The 24,462-nt window shown below is 43.9% G+C and overlaps 1 protein-coding gene and 1 long non-coding RNA gene across 4 annotated transcripts; one reads left to right on the top strand and one right to left on the bottom strand.

Annotated features, from left to right (window-relative positions):
• Positions 1–340: 340 nt before the first annotated feature.
• LOC142061018 (uncharacterized) lies at positions 341–19,689 on the bottom strand. Of its 2 annotated transcripts, XR_012662017.1 has the most exons (4): positions 5,769–19,689; positions 3,525–3,658; positions 1,329–1,569; positions 341–649 (listed from the first exon to the last, which is right to left on the bottom strand). It is a non-coding gene; the product is annotated as an uncharacterized LOC142061018 (long non-coding RNA). The 2 variants fall into 2 exon arrangements; XR_012662016.1 differs by lacking the exon at positions 341–649 and having other exon boundaries at positions 1,122–1,569.
• POP4 (POP4 ribonuclease P/MRP subunit) lies at positions 19,514–23,583 on the top strand. Of its 2 annotated transcripts, none has more exons than XM_075101489.1 (7): positions 19,514–19,874; positions 20,017–20,069; positions 21,069–21,292; positions 21,930–22,007; positions 22,223–22,284; positions 22,616–22,717; positions 23,208–23,583. In XM_075101489.1, the coding sequence occupies exons 1-7, from the start codon at positions 19,868–19,870 to the stop codon at positions 23,342–23,344; spliced, it is 663 nt and encodes a 220-aa protein (XP_074957590.1). In that variant the 5' UTR covers positions 19,514–19,867; the 3' UTR covers positions 23,345–23,583. The 2 variants fall into 2 exon arrangements, with proteins under 2 accessions (XP_074957590.1, XP_074957591.1); XM_075101490.1 differs by having other exon boundaries at positions 19,531–19,874; positions 20,022–20,069.
• Positions 23,584–24,462: the final 879 nt, after the last annotated feature.

Below are 24,462 nucleotides of genomic sequence, written 5' to 3'. Positions count from 1 at the left end.
TAAACCTTTCCTCTGACTCTTCATTTTGCACGAACTGTTGAGCAGTTATCTTTATGACAATATGTAAAGAATTTGGGTCAAAGCCCTTCCTAAGAAAGGAAATATTTTTAGTAGATTATTGTGTTTAGGTTTTTTGGATTTCCTTTCTCTTTTTTAATTAAATTATTTCTTTTGGAGACATTTTAATTAAAAAGGTACATCTTACCATAATCAATATTCACGGTCAATAATATTTATTTTTAAATGAAGATTGGAAACAAGGTAAGACATTTGTTTATAAACTGTATTGTATATTGCTGAATAACAGTTGAATAAAAAGATTTTGAAATAAAGTTTTTACAGATGTGTGTGCCTTTTCCTGTGTCCTGAAGCTCCCTGAGAAGGCTTCATGGCCGTGTCTCTTCCCTGCCTTGTCACAGCACAGGCAACTGAAGGAAGGTGCATCGCAAACAAAATAAAATTGAAACCAGTTCTTTATTACACACCCCCATGTATGGCCAAACCCCACAGCACAGTGTGCTGACAGCTAGTTGCAAGCTACAGCCACATTTTGCAGTTACCCCTGGGCAGTTCGTGCAAGATCTGGTCAGATGGATCATGTGGCAGTGTGGATCATTGAAGGTAAGTTGCTTTGGTTTTCTCCAGGCCTCTTTGAAAAAGATGAATCAACCAGTGGAAAAGAAAAATCAAAATGAAAATCAAAAATGAAAATGAATCAACCTGGAATGTTGTATTCCCCAGACCTGGTTCCAACATTTGTTTAAAATATATTTAGATTTTTAAAATTACATAACCATGCCACTTGTCTTACCAAATGAGTTTTCCTCTGATGAAGCAAAAGGCTTTTTTACAGTAAATACAGTGGTAACTTTTCTGTTCCAAAATGTGTGGTTTTTTAAGTGCGCTAATAGAATGATTTTATAAAGAAACACGACCTTCTTTAGCTGAATTTAGTGCAGTACTTTGAAATTTTGTATGTCTGACTGCGATTCTTATCCTTTCATTTGTGTAGCATTTTAGAAAGGACCTTAACTGTGGAAATGGTAAAGTGAGAGCTACGGCGCCAGTAGGACTCTGTCAGCAGAAGCTGTGGAGCAAAAGCAGGATGTGCCATTGCCTCACCTTGTACCTGAGTCCTCTTCTAGAAGGAGGGTAGGAAGGGGTTTTCAGTTTCTCAGGTGGTTAGAATTTGCTTTTTCTAGGACTGCTAGTAATAGTGAGGGGTTTGTGCCACTCATATCTCACTAGGTGTGAGACCAAAACATGTCAGCGTTTCATACATGCTACTGCATTGTAATAAAAGCCCTCTTGTCCCGGGGCAAACTCACCATGGGGATCCAAAGGTGATAAAGTCTTTGTAAGAATATTCATCCTCTTAATGCCAGCTGTAGTGTTCCCTAGCTTGGGGAATAATCCATGATCATCCCACAAAAAGCAGAACTGTTCTTCAGAAGGACTTGGGAGGGGTGGAGGTGGTTGTTGGAAGCCTGGAGGTGCATCAGAGCATGAGACACAGAAGAGCACGGTCCTTGGCTTCCGTGTGTACGCAGGGGGTGAGTCTTTTATAACCTGAAGGGAAAAGACAGGTGTAAAAAAGATTTGAATGTCAGACCATGCCTAAATTAATACCGACATTCATGTCTGGGAACTTGTTCAAGGACACTAATTCAATGAAGAGGTATGTGTGGAGTCTGTAATGTCACAAGAGCTCTAATCCTTCACGTAATGGCTGGTCATGAAAGTGAAACCTGCCTATGTTTGAACTGTGGGTCCTCTGGCAAGCTCACCATCACTGCTGCTTTTTCTCAGGGGCAGTGAATATTTCTCAGTGACTCATCTTCCTTCCAAGGAAGAGAACCAAATCCTGTTTTCCACAAGAGGAAGAAGAAAATCTGCCTAAATTTATCTAAATAAATAGCTGACACTTGGAAGCAGTGGGCCATGTCTATCTAGTAGTTATGATTCTATTTCAACTTCAGCCATACCTCAGCATAGTCTCCTAGTGGATAGATCATCTGCTTTGCTCTGTTACTTCTGTTTCATCACTTACGGGGTACATTATGTCTTGAATTGCATACTGTGTGGTTTGCAGAAAACATGGGAGGAAATAATCATCCTGCATCTGCCCTTCCCTTTGTATTGTAGCCTGTTGCCTGCACAGGGATGTGGCAGCAACTGGAAGTTTCGTGTGCAGTGGCAGGAGTAGAATTATCAAGGTCTTTTAGACTTCAATCACATTAAAGGTGAAAAAATATTAAATCTGCAACTAAAAATAACTTTTATATCCTTTCTACGATCAGAATTAAGTGTGCTGCAGTAGGAATAACAATTCTTACATTCCAATTCACTATAAAACCTCAGAACTACTAAAAATACCTGAGGATTTGATGAAATATCTAACAAAAGCAATAGGCATCTTTTCTTTCTAGTGAAGACCAGCACACATGCAGAGATAACTTATTCCCAACACACAGGATAACTTCAACAAGGGAGCAGATTGTTAAGATAACCTAGCTCTACCTTTACCTTCGCTGTATTTCTGCCTTCAGTAATGTGCAGGGTGAGTCCTCCAGGTTTTGGGGCCTTGGTTTCCACGTTCAGGTTAGCTTTTTTGCAAAATACACAGCCTATGTTTGGCCTGGGATTTGCATAGTGCAGGGGAAGTAGCTGGCTAAAGATGAGGCTGCAGCTTTTGGTACAGTGTTTAGTCTTTAAGAAGCACTTAAAGGTATGAGAAACATTTTGATGGACAAATACCAAGTTTTTGGCGCCTTATTGCTTTTGAGTGTGTTAAGGACTTTGGCTAAAACATCTGTCCTTCGAGAGTGCTTTTTCTTCTGAAAAGGGCAACTGCCTCACTTCTGCTGATTGTACTTAAAAAGGGCAAAGTGAGGTTTTGCTGTAGTCTTAAGGAACAGAGGCTAGTGGCAAATCTTGCTCTTTCATAAATCTCAGCATTCCTCATGGTGTCTGCTGTCAGAATAGATTAGGATTAAGTGCTTGGACTGCAGAGCCGTGGAAAGGCAGCCTGTCTCCTGCACTGCGATGCAGCACTGGGCAGAAAGTCCTCCCGTGCCAGTGGTGGGGTGGGTGCGCTCCCGGGCACCTGGGGAGACAGCCCCTGGTCCCTGTGCTGGTGGACAGCGCAGTCAGCGGCTCCTCCTCAAACAGTCAGCAAGCAGCTGAGCTGGGAAACGTGAGTGATGGCTGTTAGGGGCCAGAGCTGTCATCTATAATATAATCATAAGGAAACACATTTTTTCCTGAGAGAAAATCAATATAACTTTGCACTTTTCCATGTAATATTTCTAGTCTATGCCATCAGCCATAGTTTGCTCACAGTTATACTGCTGTAAATTCACTGTGTCTTAATGGACTTCTACAAAAATGAATGGATTTACAACAGTGTAAGAACATTGATACCAGAGCCATGCACATGTAAAAATGCATGGAACAAAAGTAGTTTTATAGCACACAGGTGACCTTCAAAGTGCCAAGACCTAGCAAGTAAAATGCAAACTCACGTAGTTCCTGGTATGCTCCTTTTCTGGCAAAACTCCCAGGGAAAATAAAGCGTGTAGTCCTGAAACCATCCATGTGCACGGCAAGAGGGCCAGAGACCCACCGAAGGGAAGATGGACAAGTGAGCCGCTTCATGCTGTGATGGAGAAGGCAAAAGCCTGTCTGAACATGTCATTTTTCATTTCCTGCATAAAACATTTTGGAGCCTTGTCGCACGTAGAATTAGTAAGTAAGTAAATAATGTGCTCCCAAACTTGTGTGTCAAACCTAGGTTGGTTAATGTATAAGCTGCTGCTCTTGCATTTGTTACTACACAGTAAATTTCATGCTTAGCCAGAGGCTGGCAAAGTTCATTTATTCATTATCCCCAAACTTCAGGCAGTTATTATTCAAACTCCCCTAGTACATCTATTTAATAAGAAGAGAACAGAAAATTGATGGGATCAGAAATGTTAAAGTCTTAATTGATGCTTTTAGCAAAGACTGATGGGGGAGGTGGGGTGGTGTTTCTGAGAACATTAATTTGTACTGAGTGAGAGTGCTGCCTGGTTTTGCCGGGAGCAGGGAGGGCTCACCAAGCCCTGCCAAGGGAGCTTGGTCCGTGCAGCCTGGTGAGCTGCTGGCTGGCAGCAGGGACACCACCTACGTCACCCTGGGGGCTTGCTGCCACCAGGTAAAGGAAAACCTGCACTACAAGACATGGGAGAATGCTAGAAAATCAATGTATGCAAATTACTGCTGATCAATAGAGTGCTTAGATGGTAAACCATTTGCTTACAGCATAGGAAATATGTGGGATTTTTTTTCTTCTTCTTCGCTTTTTTTTTGGCTTTTGTGGTGTTTTTGTCCCCCAGCAGCCTTGTAGTACTGCAGATCACTGAGCTGCGATGTAGGGGGCTGCCGGGTGGTTGAGGGCGTCACTCTGGTGAGAAGCCCTGAGGCAGAGCCCAGAGCTCTGTGCGTGTGGGAGAGGGCCAGGGTTTGTTCACACAAGAGCAGTTACAGTTATTCCATAGGAAAATTAACTGGCCCTAAATCAAAGGGACGAGACGCAGACTGGAAGAGTCCCAGCAAGGCAGGAGGGCAGCTATGAGGGATTCCTGCATCACCCTGTTCTGCCCCAGAGCAGCAGCGGTCCCCAGTCTCTGGGCACAGCTATGTGGTTTGAGAGGGGAAGGTATTTCTGGTGCTGCTTTTAGACCATGTTTCTAAACCCCACCAATTTCTGCAGAAGATGGATATTATTATAAATTGAGCAAACTGGGGAAGAATACATGGCTCATATCTGCCTCAAAGACAAGCCAAAGTATAGCACTGAGCAAGATGGCTTTTTGTAAGGAGCCGTGCTCATGTCACTGAATGGATTGAAATCTCCTGTTTTTCCTCTGGTGACTGCCACGCGCTTAATTATAGCAATTATGGACATTCCAAGCAAATCACAGTTACACTAAGAGTTGAATCGGACAGTGCTGTGGCGTTACTTAATGGACTTCCCTATTTGTTGTCTATAGATCTGGTATCCTGTTATTGTAAAAATGTTTCTTAAAGCCCATATGAAAAATCATTTACAGTTTAATACAAATTAAGTGACAAAGGTCTTGATAAATAACTCAAGAACACTCACAGTTCAATTGAGGGTTATACTTTTCCAATAGGACATCTTTGGAATTTGCTCAGGGGAATATGGGAAAGGGGGTGTTATGCTATTTCTTTTTTTTTCCTTTTCCATGACCAGATCTGCCATGAACTTTTAATTCATCTCTGTGTTAACACCCTTGAAGTAGGAAGCAACAGGTAAGCCTTTGGGAGTGTTATGGAGGATTAAAAAAAAGAGATCACCACATAAAAATGGTCTTGTATTTTTTCATTTTCTTGTAATTTCCCTTTTAAAATCTGAAGTAAACTATATTCCTAACAAACTAGAATATGACGTCTTCATTACTAAATATTTTTCAGGCTTGTAAGTTGCTCTGAGAATCCAGTATCATGACTCATTTTGGGTTTCAGGGTGATCTACATAGTATCTAGGCAGGTGTTGATACTTAGGCTGTCAGTCGAAGTCAGCTGTTGGCAAAAATTAGGGGATATGTCTAATTTCCAAGTGCTGTGTTTTTTATGACAGTTTTTAATTTATTCTTTTTTAACAGAGTGCTTCTGTATTCATAGTCTAGGATAAACATGGGATTTAGCTCTAAATTCCCATGAGAGCCTCTTTTTAATGTATATGTTGTGATTTATTTACTTACTGTTCTGGACAGTTGTATTTCAGTGCTTCCAGAGTTGTCAGACTTGATCCAAGTGACTGATACCTGTCAGTGTGTCATTAATCAACTGTCTTTGCAGTTTTAAGAAATGTCTCACCAGCCCCACGGGAGAGCTTCTGTGCTGTTAGGACAGGTAAGAGGAAGGTTGGTGTCAGGACTGTGATACCACCCCCCCCTTGGTTTGCCTCACCCTTCCCTCCAAAGAAGAGCAACACAGTGGGTTGCTGTGACCTAGTAGGAGCAGCTTGGCCAAATGTTAGCGATGGGGTTGATAACTAAATCACCCCTGGGACATGTCCCCTCTCATGACATGCACTCACACACTCAGTCCTCTGGGGCCTCTGGAGCATCACCAATGTAGCGAGGACTCTTCTTTCTCTGCTTTCTGGGATCCCCTCAAAAGCACTGAAAGCAGGACAGCAGGGCCTGTATTGCCAGGTTCCCAGAGCCATGGTCCATGCAGCTCAGGAAACCTCTTGCCCAGCGTCCCTGCACATGGTTCAGCCTCATGTGCTCTGCTGCGACAGGACAGCCACCACCTCTCCCCCAGCTTCGTGCCAGCAAGGACAGCAGGAACACAAGGAAAAGCCACCTGTTGGTTCCTGAAGGGACCCTCAAGGGCCTTGGGATTTAAAAGCCTGTTCTCCCTAGTTAAATGCATCCTGTGTCTCCAACAGGAACTAGATGATGTTGCAACACCCCACATTGTTAACCTGAACATACATTGCTCTGAGCTGTGGAGAGCTGGAAGTATCTAGTCAGTGTGTCCTGCCATGGCTAAGCCAAGTAGTGCGCGAGCTTGGGAGCTGTGCTTGCTCGGGAATGTTCATAAAACTTTGGACAAAGACATGGTGTACACATCTAAATCCAAGTCAGGCCAAGGAATAACTGTACTGAGTGATGATCTAGACTGAGCCACGTCTGTCAGTGAAACCTGTTACCCTGAAGGGAATGCAGCACTCAAGAAAGTGCACAAGAGAAGCTGAAGCAACAAAATCAAATGAGACAATGAAAATGTACAATTTGATTACAGAAACATCACTTTATGATCTTTACCAAATACACTCATGTTTGTGATTCATTTATGCTAATTTAGTGCAAGACAGTAAAAATACAGTCATTCAGTGCTACAAATAATGGTAATAGTGTAATCCATTTATGGAGTGCTTGGATATAATTTCAACTTTTATAGTATAGTGGTATGAAAGTCTCAAGTTAGTTACATGCACAGCAAGGTGCTAACTGCAATCCTGGTTAAAATGAACCTGTTTATGGTTAAGTCGCTAATGACTTTTTATCTGAGCTAGCCGAGTCCCACTGAAGTCAGCAGCCAGACTCCTTATATAGTGAAATCTTGTGATAATTAATAACACTGGCATTTCAGTCTCCAGAGAAGTAAGCAGAGTTTGACAACACAGGGAAACCAAAACTGCGTATATAAGGAGGTATTGATCCTGTTGTGGGTTTGTTGATGTGGCCACCTTGCAGTTTTTCAGCATGTAGGGAGAGAGAGAAGAAAGGCTTGCCTTGCTGCCACCAGAACTGGGCAAGCTCAAACCCAAGCAAACACTAGTTAGCAACACACAGCAGGCACCAGTCAAAACCTGAACTGCAACATGATTTAATAACAAGACTGAGTAAATGGAACTAAATCCAGGTTGCCACAGTGTCAAATATGAGCAGCTGAACTTTTTTGCAATATTTTTCAAGAATGTAAAATCTCTTTATTAACCCAGAAGTTAATTATTCTGAGACCAGAGAGGTCTTGTACTACTTATGCTAGACCAAAGCATTTCACTAAAGCAAACCATCTCAAAACCAAATGCGCAACGCTTTGCTAGGTTCAGAAAGTATTTGTCAACCTGGTCATAAACGTGTATGGAAAAGTCAACCAAGTTTAGGCTTATTACCCAGGGTAATTCAAACCTTGTCACTGCAGGTTTTTGGAGCAGAGCAGCACCAGCGAAAGCAACTGCTCATGTTCAGTGCCATGAAAACGCCATGTGTTCACACGTCGTGTTTCCCCTCATTCAGTGCTCATCTGTTGCTGCTGGCATTTACAGGGCTTGGGAAAAACATCCATCCAGTTTGTTGTTTATAGCTGGGAGTGTGATTCCAAAATGGCAAGGGAGGCGGGGAGGTGGTGTGGAGAGCCACAGGGGCCATTTACCTGAGGACACGGTAAAACTCACCTGCTGTGGGGTCTCGGGAGTAGGAGGCAGCCATGCTGCACAGGGAGTGTGGTCACTCAGTTTTGTGGTCATGCTGAAGCCAATTAATTTTTTTTTTAAGCAACACTTAACATTCCCAAAACAGCTGGCTGGAACAGGTGAATAAGCCGGAGCAGCACGATTTGCCACAGCTCGAAGTTTCACTCTGCTCTAAAACAAGCTTTTCTCAGTGGAGAAAAAGGATGCGTGTGTTTTTCTTAATATGCTGAACCAAATGGCAAAATAAGGTGTTTTCCCAAATAAACACACTGATAATGATTTTTGTCATGCATCTCTAGCTAATTGGGGTGCGATGAAGTGCATAATTTAAATGCTATCTAGCCTGAGGGCACAAAGAAGAGCTAAACTCTGCCTGCAAACCAGAGTGGAGATAGCTGATGTGACAACTGCCTATCAGTAGGCTGCAGGCTTTCCAATGAGCAGGTGACATAGGTGTGCTATCTGATTGCAGCTTAAATTCTGCCCACAGTAGTGCCTGCTTGGTTCAGCATAGTTACTCGATGGCCAATAAGGCATTAAATAGTCACAAGGCACAGCTTATTTCAGGAGAGAGTATTTTAACAGCACAGGTGACTATCATGTATGCATTAAGGAAACCAGGGCACAGTGTACCAAATTTAGTTTAGCTACAGTAAAATAATTGTAATAGAGCAATGCTGACCCCCAACTACTGAATGCTGACACCTGGCTTTTGCTGCACAGGAGAGATTAGTTTTTTCCTGGTTTCTCTCCCTCTCTCTTTATGTATATTTCACGTATATAGCATATATTTAGTATTCAGATGTTTGAGACAGAACCCCAACATTTTAGAGAGAAGTGCGTGCCCTTCAAGCCCAGCAGCACAAACCACAGTCTCATGGAAATAGCAATTGCCAGTGGAAAATAGCCCCTGCTGTGCAACACCTCCACTTTCCTATATTGTAATATATTGTCTTACTTTTCATGTGCCTGGTGAGTGTGACCCTGCCAGTATGTAAATATGGTTGTTGATAGTTTCTTTGGCTTTGTTTTATTACAATGTAATTTATGGGATGCTGAAAGTCTGCAAGTTACTTGTACTTGACTGACATTTCTCTGAGAGTCGAAAAAATTGCTATGTATACTTGACTGATACTAAAATGGGTAGACTGCGTGTAGCTGTGTCTTGCTTTCAAAGTGCAGGATTGGAAGGCTTCCATTAAATTGTTATTTTCAGTTATTATTAGCTCCTAAATCAGTTAATATAATTTCTTTCCCATAATGAATGCACAGCATTGTAAGCCTAAATGCCGTATTTTCTATTGATCTATTTCCACAACCTGTTTAGTAAAATAATTACAATGATTTACAAGGCTGACCCAATATCTTAGTGGTTTAGTAAATCATGTTGCCATGTGGGAGTTTCAGCTACTTTTAAACTCGCAGGCCTTGGCAGCACCAGGGCCTTGGAGTGGAGCTGCCGCAAGTGCCGTACTGCATCTGAAGGTGTGCTCAAAGCCGGCCTGCGGAAACTCCTCCTCCAGTGCTCAAGGTGAACAAGGGGCTCCAACCAGTTTGTTTGTTCATCACCTCTGTTCAGGGTAGGAACATGTCTTGGTGCTACCGAGCCAGAGCAGAATTTGAGCTGCAATCTGCAGGTAATGTATCTTCACTGGCAACTTGAACATCCCTGTCTTCTGCCCCCAGAACTGACCCCGCATGTCTGTGTGGGCAGCAAAAACAGGGCTAGCTGTGGAGCTTGGTATTTTTACATGCAAGACAATGTGGGAAATAATTATTTCTATCTTTTTTTGTTGTCTTAACTCCTAAGAAGAGGACAACTCTAAACACGATCTCTGTTTAAATGCCAGGCTCTGGAAGGGCTCAGTAGGATTCAGTAGTGTCAAGACAGAGATGCTCTAAGGCATGCCCCAAAGTCTCTTAAAATCTCTGGAAGCCCCCTTGGTCACCTCAAAGGGCCACAGGTGTGGCCCTTGAGTGATAGGGAGGGCTGCATTAAGATGACCTCCCTGGCACAGGAGTCCCTCCTGTAATGATACTGACTCTCCTGACTCCTCCACATCTCCCACAGCTCTTACAGGCAAACATGCAGGGCTGATTCAGGCAGGACTTAACAATATATTCCTGGGTGTGTTTCTAGCTCACCTCCTGCTACGTTAATACTAACGGGAAGCCCTCAGAGCCGGGGCAGAAGGACACTGCCGCAGTGCCTGGGAGGAGACATAGAAGCCAGTGTCTTTAGCAAAAATAAACTACATATGAAGTACCATTAGGAAAAGCTGGTAGCAACCCTCTTTCCCATGAAAAACGTGCATTTGTGACAGCTGCTGTCTGGAACAAAACGGATTGAGGAGACCTATGGGATCAGGGCAACTGGTGCAAAAGCAAGGAGTGCTCAGCCAGGGCCAGCCCTCATGGGGATTGCGCCCCAGCGGGGTCCTGCCCTGGCCAGCTGCACTGGGGACATGTGTGCGGCCAGGAAGGTCACAGACCTCCATCCTGTCCATGACGGGAAGGACAGAGTCCATAGCTCTGAAACAGCTGATGCATTTGAGACACCATTTATAATGCCTCTACTTGCAATCCCTGAGCAAGCCTCGAGCTTGCTTTCAGCACCTAGCACATTGCTTTTTAGTTCTATTTTTTTGCATAATTATACAAAGAAAAGAAAAAACATCCTACAAAAAAACCCTAGAAGATGGTTGTTGGATGCACTTTGCAGCAGATGTCGTTATCTTCCTTCCCTGACCCTAACCCGCTACTATTTCTACTTTGCTTTAAATGGATCTATAATTTCACAATGTGAATTCAGCTAGAACTATTCTTTTTGTTAAATAAACTTCACCCTTGCACTGACTGCTCCAGGCTCTGAAAGGAAACACTTCTTGCTTGTGACTGTTCTAAAACATAGGTCTGAAATTCAAAAAGAAGTGTTGGTAAATGGGCTGTAATCACACTGAAGGGGAAGCAAGTATTCCTCCTCTAAGGCAGAAGAAAACAAAGGAAAATCTGCTTTGCCTTCTGCTGCCTCAATGCTGATAATTTTACAGATCAGCGCTTTTTTTTTCTTTTTAAAGAAAGAAGCCTGCTGCACTGCAGCCTGTGTTTCAGAGCTGAAATACCCATAGTCATACCCCTAACGCCACACTCGGAAGTGTAACTCAGGGCCTCATTGCGACAAGCACCATGCACCCAGCAGGACCTCGCGCTACCGGTGGTGGAGGGCCTGGGCCATGGCACACGGCACCAGCGAGCCCCAGCAACGCCGGATTCACCACAGGGAAGATCATGCAATGTTAATGGCATAGCTGTCCTCTGCTGTGTGAATGACCACTGTAGGGCTGTTATGTGAGAGCTTGAGGGCTGTGACAAACACAGTTGAAACTGGACACAAGGGTCAAAAATTACCTCAGAGAGGGACTGTGACACACAAACACACCCCGCCCATGCGCACAGCAGGGTCACAGCCCCCTCACTGCCCTCTGCATCGGGTGACCATCTCCCCCACTTCAATGCGTACCTGGCCTCAGAATTAGTTTTCTTCCAGAACAGGACAACCACAAATCAGGAGCTGGGCAGCTCTGTCAGCAGTCAGTGCCACATCACTAAAGCTGCTGTGGGCCTGAGCAGAGGTTTACTCATTGCCCCGAACCCTGACAGCACACGTCAGTCTGCTAGTAATTGCCAGGTGCTTTTGCATATAAGTCAGTCCTCTCCTGCAGCTCCTCTGTTCACCTACCAAAGCATCCCTGAGCTTGCCATGGTCTCAAGTGACAGCTGTTCTTCCCAAAGGTGTGATTCACCACTGCAGCACTCCCAATTTCACACTCGTGTAACTCTTGCAAACCTTTTTTAAAAGAACCACACCAACACCAAGCGGCTCAAGCTCAGGCTGTTTGCTAACCAGGGCTCTGTACTTACTGAGCTGTGGCAAAGCAAAGGATCCCCAGCAGCTTCCTGCAAATGTGGTTTTGGTTAGTTATAAGTCTGCGATTAGCTAATTCTGATTTGAGGATCTGCTTAAATTAAACATTTTCCCTCTCCCATTCTCCCCCAGTGTTCCGTTTTTAAGAAGTATAAAATGCTTAATAATCTCCACCACCTGAAATAATCACTGGCATGATGAAAGCTCTCCTGCTTTCACCCCCACCATTTTGTCCCACTGCAAAATGTATAAATTAATCTTTTGCTAAAATTAACATAGATTGCTGAGGCAAATGAATTGCCATATCTATGTATATCTATTAGCTTCCAGCATTTCCTGACAGGGGCTTTCACTTAATTACCAGTCTGACAGGCTAGCTCACTCCAGAACTGCAGCCACATTTATTACTTTTATCTCCTTGGACACCTGCCTCCCTCTGTGGTTTATGAGATTTCTACCTAAGAGATGGATGAAATATTTTCTCTTGCAACAGGTTATTGTTCTTTAAAAGGCACTTCCTAGCGCACTGACCTCAAGCGGGGTGGTTTGGGGTTTTTTTGTTGGCTTTGGAGGTTTTTTTCCCCCCCCCCAATTATCAAAGCAAGCCAGCAGCATTAACTCCCTCACTGCCCAGCAGTTCAGAAGAAATCAGATTACAGCTGTGGAGCTGGAAGCCTCACTAGCTCTGTGCAAGCAGCTGACCACTGCTCATAAAGGCCTCACCTGCAGTGGGAGTCAAAACCCCCAGATGCTGAGACTACTTTTCACCCTCCCATGTAAGAAAACTTCAAGTGGAAATGCCAAGAGACACCTGAGGACATGGCTCAGTGCCTCCCGTTGCAGTCCAGTGAGGGGATCTGCCTGAATTCCTTCTGATGGTTTGGGCCCAACTTTATATTGTCACCAGTGCCTCCTATAACTGGTTGCTAAAAAGCTAATGTAGATACCAGGAATACTAAATTAAAAAAACAACAAAAAAAAAGCTGCCTCCATGCATTACGAGCATAGTCACAGCCAGTGTTAGGGTTATAGGTAACGTGTGTGACTAAGCACCACTCCATAACAGCTGGGTAAAGCAGCTGTTGTCTCTTACGGGCTGAGGCACAGGACACTGTTAGTTCAGGTGCTGACTATGGCAAAAGGGACATCACAGGGCTCCTTCAGCCCAGTGCCAACAGACAAATAGTTTCCACTTGTTTTTCTCTGGGTCGCACAACCTGCACTTGTGAAGACACATGTCCCATGGACAGGACTCACCTGAGTTGGCACGTTGTGACAGACACATTCAAACCAGTTGGACCTGGAGCTACGTGGTGCCTCAGCAGATGCGGCCTTCATGTGTGTGGACTCAGCAACACATCACTTGGACAAGGAGAGCACAAGCTGACTCATTTTATTAAAAAGAATCGTTCACTCCTGACAGCCTGCCTAATCGTGTTACTTTGAAAGAATCTGGCAGGAACAGGGCCTTCCTGATAGTGAAGCCTTTGAGAAACATGCCTCATTACAGAACAAAAATGAAAATTTGTATCTGTTTACTTAATGAACCTTTTCAACTTTCTTGGGATTTCATCCCAGCTCCTAACTCCAGGCACGCTGGCTGTTTGGCATGAAGCATCTGCTGACAGTGCACTGCACAGGAGGTAGCTGCGCTGCAGATAGTCCTGCATGGCCACAGCCTCCTGCTCCTTTGTGGGTCGGGGTGGCAGGAGCAGCCCCCATGGTCCCAGTGAGAGCCCCCTGAGCTGGCAGATGCCCTCTCCCCGGACTCCGACCCAAGCAGTTAGTGCTTAAGCACTTTCTGGGAAACACAGCAAAAGATGCTTCAGTGAAACATAAATTATTTTAACATAAGCCTTGTGCGAAAAGTGTCTCTTCCTTCCTGTCACCTTAGTCCTAGCAAAAACTCCTTTGCCTCACTCCAGAGCCCCGAGGCTGAGTTACACACAGCATAGGTAAAACTCTCGTTTATGTTCAGGAGCTCGCTGTGTGCGGTCCTCGAGCCTGTGGCTGGCCTGGCAGTGCCAGGAGATTTGGAGGTGACCAGAGGAAGCACCCTGGCTGACAGGGATGCACAAATACTGCAGCAGCCACCACACTACAGCAGGAAGCTCATCGAGGTATCATCTGTCTATTGCACTCCATTACGAATAGTAACATGCAATATGTACTAACGTATTTTTGGCCAAAACTTACTTACCATGGTTGAAGTGCCAAGTCAAGACAACCAAACCATATCATACAGGCCTGCAGAATTTGACAATCCTTTTCTAGAAAAACATCTGAACATTTTTTAGGAAAAATCCAACACAATTGATTTTTGAGCCTAAAACCTTTTTTATTTGTATTCTTTTGAAATTTTAATGAGTTACGTCAATTTTATGTAGTTTAACCAAAACCAAATGTAATATGTTAAACTGTTCAATCTGCTATAACTCTAATAACTAGTACCACTTCATAATTTATCATTTTTAATACTAATTTTGCATCCTACATCCCTATCACATATAAGCCAATGTTAATTATGTTTTAAAATAAAATATTCAATGAGATCTAAACGAGATTCAAAGAACGGCAGAAGTAATGACTGTAAGACAGACTGTAAGTCATGGAATAATACATGAATGCAGAATGCTGGTATGAATTAGTAAATACAAGCTGTTCAGGAGCAGCAGTGGTGTCTGTCATCCTGACGTGTGTTTGGATCATACGTGATCTCAGCACACTGGGAAACCAAATGTCAGCTGCCAACGCCTCCGCTTACTGACTCCTTGTTACTGTTTTGGGGAGCAAGTGTTGCTTTCTTAGCACTGCTCTGCGAGGCAAGGCTGGGTAGTTCTGGTGAGCAGCAGTTAACTCCAGATATTCTAAGGACATAGCTTCTTATTTCAATATAAGAATATATTAGTGTTTTAAAAAAAGGTTTGAATTTGTGGGGAATTTTAATTCCTTCAAAATCCTCTTTCCACTGATAATTTTACTGTGATGCAGAAGAGGTTGATGTATGGGAGAACTAGAGTCCGGTATGCCAAAAAAAGCTGCAAACAGGCAAATTTATTCCAAAAGAATAAACAATTTTTAAATGTAGACTCGAAACAGTTGGCTGAATTACAACAACGTGTAGAAATACATACAGAAAGCCCACGGCAGGCCGGCGCCCAGCTGCGGGATGCCCAGGGCAGGCGCCGGCAGCCAACCCCCAGTCTCGGGCTGCCCTCTAGTGAGAGCAGCCCCAGTGACAGGGCCCGGGCTCCTGCAACCAGCCTTCCAACAAAGCCTGCTTGTGGCTTTGTTTTCGTTTTAAAACCCGGCATTTAAATCATTGGAATTTTCTAAAAACATTTTGTGATTATCAGTTGCTTTCTGATTTCTGTGCAATGTATTCCAAATTCATATTCGGATTATGTTGCCAAGCACTTTCTTGTTTTCTTCACACACAGAAAAGCCAGTCTCTTTCATTCACCCTGAAGTGACACCTGCAGCTTCAGGTGACAAGGAGCCAGGACTGTAAGGAAAAAATGAACCTTCAGTTGGAAAAAACAGTTATCAAATGCGGAGGTGGGAGGGCACGCCTCATCCTAATCTATGAGTTAAAGGCGCACTAATAAAGCAGAAAAACTTACGGAAGAATATATGGAAAAGAAACATTTGTGGGATAACAGGTACATCAAAAGGTGACACTCATTAACCAACTCCAGCTGTCTAAAATCAGTCAAGCAAACCCATAATGCAAGAGTTTGCACTTCCCCAGACAAAACTTTCACATTTTCCCCTAGTAAACTGGCACTGTTATGAATTGAAAACTCAAGCTACTAACATCACCGACTCATTCTGCCCAGCTGAGCTGAACGCTGTTCTCTCCCTGCCCGCCCACCGCCACCCCCCAGATACGACCCTCCCCTGGACTCGTTTTTCCAGGGAACTGCAAGCACGGAATGCCGGAGAACATCCTGCACATGGCACAGCCACACCACCCTGGCTCCGCATGGCTAGGAGACAGCCACGTATGGAGGGCACGGTCAGCCAAAGGCCCCAAAAACAAGAGGCCCCATGCTCCCCACCAGACGAAAAAAGGTCAGCAGAAGGAGGAAAAGGACCCACGGAGAGGCGGCAAGATGTGGCCAGGAGGTGGCGGGACAGCCGTGGGACTTGGCTGCGTGCTGCTTCAGCACAACCTAGGAAAGGGGCTGGAAATTGTATTATCAGCTTGATATTTGGATAGAGGAAATCAGATCGGGGGGGGTTAAATGGACATTATTTTCACCAGTACAGCTGTCCCTACGGGCCAAGTTCAGCTGCTAATACAATTTGGCCATGAGGAATAAACTACACTGATCTTCAGATCTCAAATTCTTGCTGAGACAGTCCCTCTGGAGAATTACGGTATTTATTTCCTGCATCAATGACAATCAGCAAAAGCATAACAGTGGTTATAGCTCAGTCACTTTTTACACACATCCGTTAACTTCACATACTTCTGCTCACCTCTCGCTTCAGTTCATAATTACTTTTTTTAAAAAAACTTACCTTCTATTCTTGTGCCACAAAAATGTCTTTAATTACTGTCTTCAGTCATTCTACGTCTCAAGTTTTAGCTCTCTGTGACTCTCAATACAAAGCTTTTTCTGTAATTGCCCCCACATTCACTCAACTTTCCCCAGGACACTGCTGTTACCCAGCCTCACCTGCACATGGGATTTTTTTTTCCTCATCACTGTAATTCAACAGTACCTACAGGTACAGCAATGTGGCCCCCTAGCGCACACAGTCAGATTGCTTCAATGTTGGGTTTTTGCATAGTTTTTTCTTAAATTATTTTTAGAGAGCAATAACTAAAGCCATACACAGATTTAATAGAACAAGAAATGCCAACGTTGACATCTATAATTTAGTATTAATAATATATATTAGGGATTTATATCACTATAAACCTATTCCAAGGTGATCTTGAAGTAAAAAGCTTCAAAAGTCTAAGACACTAAGACAGGTGGAGCAGGTGATGCTGCACATTTAGAAACATGCATTCTAATTATTTCGTTTCCATATTTCCACTTAATTTTATATTCACATTTTACTCATCTTTTCTCATTTCTCATTTCTCTGAGCCAACTCTCTTTTATCTACAAGCTGTCTTTGTATATTCTCTGGTTTCTCAGTTTCTTTGCCTAATCTTTTTCACATTTATTTGATGGGATTCTTGACTCTGGATGCAGAGCCTTCTTGCTGGGACTCACACACGCTGATCTCGCTCCCTCAGACATTACATCTGAAGATAAATTAAGAAATGAAGATGTAGAGCTGTTGGAGGAGATTGGCTTCCCCAGGCACCAGTTTAGCCTGGATCATTGGATTTAAACCACCAGCACCACCAACACTGATTTGACTATTAATCCCTGAAGTGCCCTAGGAATTGCAGCATAAATCCAGTGCAGGAGCACTCATATGACCCTGAAGACCTATAGCACTTACCTTGGTACTCCGTTCATGAAAACTGATCTTTTCTTAGCAGCAATGACAACTCAAGGAGTCCATGCTTTGTAAAGCCAAGAGATCTGCTTGCTGTGGCAATGTACTTAACTGCCAGGAGGTCTGCAATACAAACCCATCGGTACCCACACTTAGTACTCTGCAGAGACCAGCCCTTTTTTCATTACACACATAGAGAGAGATCTACAATTTAATTCCCTGTTAGGAATCACATTAGTGACTTTGTGCTCCACAGCAGCACTCAACAAAATCATCATGTTTCCTATAGCCTGTCTCAGTAACTTGCTCCCTCAGTATCCTTTACCAAGCAGTACTTAATTATCGGCTAAGCCAATACGCCCCGTGACAAGAATATAAACCTCTTCTGTATTTGGAGAACCATCATGTCTGAGCAGAGGACAGCACAAGCTGGGATTAGGCTGGCAAGGAATAGCAATTGGCTGCTCTGGTTTCAAAGTACCTCTGTGTTGTGCAGGGAGCAAGACACTGTCATGATCCAGGTGGAGAGAGGCAGTGACATATCAGAGGAGGTAAACTCCACAGCAAACACCACCTTCCTGATTTTTTGACCTTGATTGCCAGAAACACAAGGACAGATTTTAAACAAAAATCTTATGTTGCTGTGTGTGTGACTACAGGCGTAGTACGGTAGCATTTGACAGCCTGTTAGCTGCTCAGAACAGCTGAACAGGAGCATGTGAGAGCCAGGTACCTGCAATGGCAGCAACAGCTATGGCTGGAGAGGCCTTGAAGGATAGGCTGGGACTAGGAAAAAAACTCTCTTTCCTGCCAAGAGAAGTAGGATGAGAAGAACTTTGGCCTGTGCCTGCCCATGGCCTGGGAAGCTTGAGCAGTGGCTGGCTCCAGCACCGTGTTTGTAAATCCTGGGCAGGGAGAGATCTGCAGAACAAATGAGGCCACAGAGGTAGAAGGTGAGGGGGCTGCAGGATGGAGGAGGAAACAGATGTCCCAGCACCTCCAGTGGGAGCAATTGGAGGACGAGGGAGAAGCAGTGAGGGTTGATGTGTCCCGGCTGCATGTCACTGCTGCGTCCAGACTCTAAAGTGATGCCATTACTCTGGGAAGGACACTAGCAAATCGATACTTGAACAACAGACTTGGCTACTTCAAGCTTACACGATCACACTGAAGTGGTGGATGACTGGAGAAAATGCGGGGGCCTGCATTATACACGGTATGACGGCAAGGCTTTTTTAAAAGAACTTTTCCCATGATAGTAACTGAAATATCTGGTGCTCAACTTGCTCTCCCAAGTCAGAGAATTTGTTAGTGTAAGATAGAGAAAAAATAGCCAGATTTCATTTTATAAAATTTTATAAAGGCTGTTCCTTTGATTGTGGCTAGAAATAATGTTAATTTTGTATCCCAATCTCTGCTGAAATAAACCTGTGACTTGCATAATAGTAGTAACGTGACTGTTCAGACCCCTGACAGAAGCTGAAGGTATTAAATGGCCCCTATCTAGCTTACGTTAAATGGCTAATTTAACAATCCACCCTGGCCGCAGCTTCCCTCTTTGCAGAACCTCATAGTTGCAATAAGCAATGCCACTTGCCTGTTCTACATCTTTTTCTTTGGATTTTGATCTTAGCGATGGCTTCTCTCTAAACCAGAGTCAGGCATGGTTTGTGATTTATGTGTGCCACCAAGCTCTCCGAGACCCCACTGCCAGCCACATTAGGCAATAACCCGGAGACACTGGTATGCGCAGGGAGGCTCCTCTCTCCAGGACACGAAGGAGTCCTGGTCACCTCCAGCAGCACAGCCTCTGAAACTGGAGGTTAAGGCTGGGATTTACTACCTTAGCCAGCAGCAGGGGAGATGCTGACAAGATAGTATTTCTTTTGATAGCCAAGTAGTATAAACTCTCTATAAAAGCTTTTCAGCACACAGAATATAATAATTCCCCCCCTTTTTTGGCTCCCGGTTGCTGAAAACGCTTTGACACCCCTTTCCCCGTCCCTCACGACTCTGCCGTGCAGGCGCCGGGCAACGCAAGCGGGAGCGGGCTGGGTCTCCCTCGCGCCGCCGGCAGCTGCCGCCGCGCCCACGCAGCGCGCCGTGGAGCCGCCCCGGGGCACACGCGTCCTGCGCGAGGGCTAGGCCTGGCCTAGCCCGGGTTCGAGCGGCGCCCAGGGTCCGGCCTGGCGAGGCACTCCCGGCGGCCCCGCCGCCTTTTCACGCCCCGGGCACCGCTGCGAGGTGTTTTCAGCACACAGCAATTATAGCAAAGTCACCTGCCTGCCGCGGGCTGCCCGGCACCGCGCCGCGCCCCGCCAGGACGACTCGACTAGCAACCCGGGGCTGGCCCCGACCACGGCGTAACCGGCGGCGGGGCGCGGGCGCCCCCTCGCCGCCAGCCCTGCCAGCCACCTCTGCGCAAGCGCACGTCGCCTCCGCCGCCTCCATCACCACCTGCGCCGGAAGCGGCGGGCGCGATGGAGGGTGAGACACCGGTGCAGGCGAGGGGAGGGGAGGCCCGGGGCGGGCGGGAGCCGGGAGGGGCCCTGGCGAGCAAGGTGGGGGAATGTGTGTCCCCGCCGCGGCGGCCCCGCCTGACCCCCTCCCCCCCCCCCTCTGTCCGCAGCGCAGCTGTACCGCCGCCTGCCGCCGGAGGAGATGGGGCAGCCGCGCCTCCAGGTACCGCCGCCCACCCGCGGAGCCCCGGCTCGGCGGGGGTGTGGGTGTCTGTGTGTCTCGGGAGCGGCGCTGCCGAGGCCATGTCGGCTCTCACCTCGCCCAGCCCCGCACAAACCCTGCCAAGGCGGGAGGGGCGGGCGGGGGGGGGGGGGCGCGGGTGAGTCCCTTTCTCGGCTCACACGGAATGCGAAAACGGGCATTTCTTCCCCAATCGCGGCGTCAGCGAAACCGACGCGAGATAAGGGCAACCTCAGCAGGCGAACGCTTTCCCTTCGTTTCCCCGAAAGGCGGGTTCGTTGGCCCGAGGCGCGAAACGCCCAGCGACACCCCGAGCGGGGGCGTCGTTCCATCCCATCGTGCGCTAAGGGGTACCCCGCTGGGCAGTACCCGTACCGGGCCGGTACGAGGCATTTATACAGTCACATGTGTCAGTCACAGCTAATATTCACACCCCCCAGCTAATAATTGGTTAGTTTTTTGCTCATTTCAACTTAAAGGTACAGCTCCCTTTAATTTACCACACATGCTCAGAGAGTGAGGGGCTTAATTGGGGGGGAAGGGATGTCTTGGCCTATGGGCATGATTTTTAGTATTACAACGAGGATAGTTCAGCTAAAGGACATTTAGGTTTAGATCTTGTCAACATCCCAATTAGTTGTTCTCTTTGCCTATACACTTTATCACCGAGTTCTCAGAAGGGGACATCCCACATCAAAAGACACTATCAGTCTCTCGGCTCTCCTCAAGGGTATAGTTGTAAAAAAAGTGATTTGCTATCTTTCAGCTCCCTTCTCTGGCCAACAAATCCTGTTTTGCCAGGCTCACATGGTTCATTGCTATTACTTAGAAGAAAATTCTGATTTATTCGGGATAGCACCTTCACTGTTGCTTTTGTGTAGATCTCCAATTCCCCTGGTGATTTTGTCAACTTGATAAAACTACTGGTCAGCAACATGTTCTTAATTTAATATTTTAAAGTATCTTTTAAAATATCTTTAGCCTCAAAGACCAGAAGAGGCCAAAGCCTTTGTAAATGCCTTCCTGAAGCGCAGTATGCCAAAAAAGAAAGATGAAGCTATCCAGGATATACTAACTCGGAAAGCTGTAGTTCTTGAGCATTATTCCAAAAAAAAGACAAAGCAAAAGAGGAAGAAACTCAAAGGTTTTACTGCTAAGCAAAGGCGGGAAATGCATCTTTTTGAAATTGAACCCAAACAGCAAAGGTAAGGTCTCCAGTATTTCTTTTGTGTAGTAAAAGTAGGAAGTACATCAAGAGTATGGAAAAGCAGCAGCACATACATGTGGATACTCACCCTTCAGCATATAACATCAGCCTGAGACTGAGTTTGTGACATTTCACCATAGGAAAGCAGTTATTTTGTCTGTATAGTTGGAAAATTCATTTGTTTGTTACTGATTCTCTTTCCTTTTGCATAACCAAATATAACGAGAAATTAAACCCGAACACAGTCACCTCTGATTTCAGTTTTTAAAGTTAGACTGCCTGTGACCAGAGAGTCAAAATTCTGCATCAGGTTCCTCAAACAAAATGTTGAATAAAACCCCTGCCTGCTGCTGCTAATGTGAAGTAAGTGGGGAGGTACAGAATAGAAACTCTCTTCAGTGTCATCCTCCAAAACACATCACCATTTTGGACTGATAGGAAGCAGCATATTTAGTTTGTGCTTTTTTTATAAAAGGAAGCCTGTTGCCTGGAGTGACTTATGAGAGCCGATTACAAAACTATAAATGTTAGTCTTACCTCTGTTGTAAATATGGATTACTTCCATAATCAAGCCATAGATTTTTTGTTTTTTACAATTAAGTTCTTGTATAATACTTCATGTATTTTTACTGCAGATACACAATCTTTCTACAACTACATGAACTGTGGAAACAGTACATCAGAGACCTATGTCACGGACTTAAACCAGATGCGTAAGCTGAGATATTTAAAACTAGTGTGGTTTTGTTTTAGTAGATGTTTCCAGGTTTACCAAGTTACTGCTACAAACATCTTAATTACTTGATAAGGATATGTAGCATTTCTGTAAGCTTTGGTCATTATTTCAATAATCATGGTCATGTTTTGTAAACCTAATTTTCCATATAATCATCTTTCCTTCTTTTCTGATCCCACCCTCTCCTTCAAGGCAACCACATATGATTCAGGGCAAACTGCTAAAAGCTGATCTCCATGGAGCTATTGTTACAGGTATTCTGTTTGTTTTCTTTTAGAAAATCATCTGAAGTTCCTATATTTCAGGTGCTTGTTTTTAAATTCCTTTTAGTATGATTAGCTCTAGAATCACATAGCTGTTGATCAATTCTTTCACTACTTACAAATGCTAATTACTTTTCAACTGCTTTTGAAAATCCTGGTGTTAGTTGCAAAGTTTAGCCACAAATTTTACCAGCAATTACTATATTGCATTATTTCAGAATATTGCAAACTAGTTTTAAACAATCATGAGCCAGCTACAGAAGAGCAAATAAACTGCCTGTATCTGAAATTTTCTAATTCATACATACTTCTGTTCTTTCAGTCACAAAATCAAAGTGCCCCTCATATGTTGGGATAACAGGAATCATTCTACAGGAATTTAAACATGTCTTTAAAATTATCACTGAAGAGGACAAATTAAAAGGTATAAGACAGGGTTTTTTGGCAATTTTCACAATTTGAATAATCAGAATTTTCTTAAGAACACTATTCATCTTACATGTCTGAGTACATTGTTTTATAGCAGTGCTTTTATTTCTTTGCATAGAGTGGCAGAAGTCAGTGTCTTTACTGACCGCATAACAGCCCAATATCTTACTGCAAAAGTGTCTCATTAGAAGTGAGCAATTAAAAATAAAATGCATTTCCAGTGAACCCAACACAATCATGCGCATGGCTCATTCATCTGATTCATGTTAGGTGCTCTATGCAACACATACTGCATGCTCCTGAAAGAGGACTAACTTTAATTACTGAAGTTTAACGTTTAGAAGTTTGGGTTATTTTTCTTCTATTGCTAAAGCATAAAAACCTTGAAAGTGTGGCAAACCTCAAGTCTACACGTGAATAATACTAAAAGATACTGAGGTACCAGGGGATATCTTTTGTTAATTTCTTTCCTTCTGCATTTTCAGTTGTTCCCAAACTTAACAACATATTTAGCTTGGAGATTGATGGATTCGTTTCCTACATCTATGGAAGCAAGTTCCAGCTTAGAGCGAGTGAACGATCTGCGAAAAAGTTCAAGCTGAAAGGAACTATTGACCTATGACTTCATGGAAAATAAGAAGTACTAATAGAAATGTCTGCTGGTTTCCTGCCATTTAAAGACCACGTTTTCTGGCAGATTAAATAGCTATGTGAAATTTTTCTAAAGCATTTCTTCTTACTGAAGAATGACGAGTTATCTATAGTCTTTTAAGCACTCTCAGACTCAGTTTGTTATATCCGTTTTGTTATTTGCATATAACATTCTGGTTTTTATTAAATTTATATGATTAGTATTGGTTACCTGACTCCTGTTTCAATTTGTAATCATACATTATAAAATTTTCATTGTGTAAATTTAACTCTGCTATAAATGTTATTGTTCCTTCTGTATGAATTGGGCTCCATCTGCCTATTATAAGATCATAATGAGACTGTAGGTGATGACAACTGCTCTGACATAATCATTGTTCCTGGACTAACATGAACATCGTTGCCTGGTGCGAGTATATGCAAGCAAGTTGTTTCAACTGATAGGTTTTACCTTGACTGTCTCCTTCCCTGTGGTCATTATTGTTACAGATTACATATATATGAGTGAAAATATGAACACACTAAACATGTAATGCAGCCCTGCAAGCTGTTTGTTTACCAGGTGCTTACTAATTACATACTGATTTAATCTTAAAGCAGTATGTCTATGTTAGTAAATATATATCATGCCAGAGTACAGAGAACACAACACATCACATGCAAGGGAAGCACCTGAAACTAGAAATTCAGAGGGAAGTGTCCCCCATGCAGTCTTGTACTTCAATTACCTACAAAATTGCTTTATGAAGATTTAACCTCTATGCATAGAGCTTTAGCCTATTTTTATATATATTTAGACATGGTGTCTGTGTTATACATTTAAAAAGATACCTTTATTCTTATTAAAATATACTTGTTACATAATTTTTAAGAAGGCGAGTGTGGATGGCACTTGTTATATCACCTGTTGGTGAGCACTACACCACTGGAACATAAGAAGTTGGGTAGTTTCATAATGTAAATCTAAGCTCACCAACCACCCTTAATACAGCACCATTCGTGATAAAGCTTCTAATGTTTAAACCTTTTATAAATACTTGCTTTTTGCAGCAGTCCGCAACAGTGGTTGTTATGGAGACCCCATACTTG

The sequence above is a fragment of the Phalacrocorax aristotelis genome, chromosome 8 (assembly GCF_949628215.1).
Source record: "Phalacrocorax aristotelis chromosome 8, bGulAri2.1, whole genome shotgun sequence".
NCBI classification, from domain to species: domain Eukaryota; kingdom Metazoa; phylum Chordata; class Aves; order Suliformes; family Phalacrocoracidae; genus Phalacrocorax; species Phalacrocorax aristotelis.
Note: the sequence above shows the minus strand (reverse complement) of the source record. Positions and strands in the feature narration are given on the sequence as shown.

What these genes read in the sequence shown, in the direction of transcription:
- POP4 (XM_075101489.1), top strand. An exon ending in TGGGGCAGCCGCGCCTCCAG is followed by an intron (nt 20,070 to 21,068) that starts GTACCGCCGCCC and finishes AAATATCTTTAG; the next exon opens with CCTCAAAGACCAGAAGAGGC. An exon ending in CACGGACTTAAACCAGATGC is followed by an intron (nt 22,008 to 22,222) that starts GTAAGCTGAGAT and finishes CTCTCCTTCAAG; the next exon opens with GCAACCACATATGATTCAGG.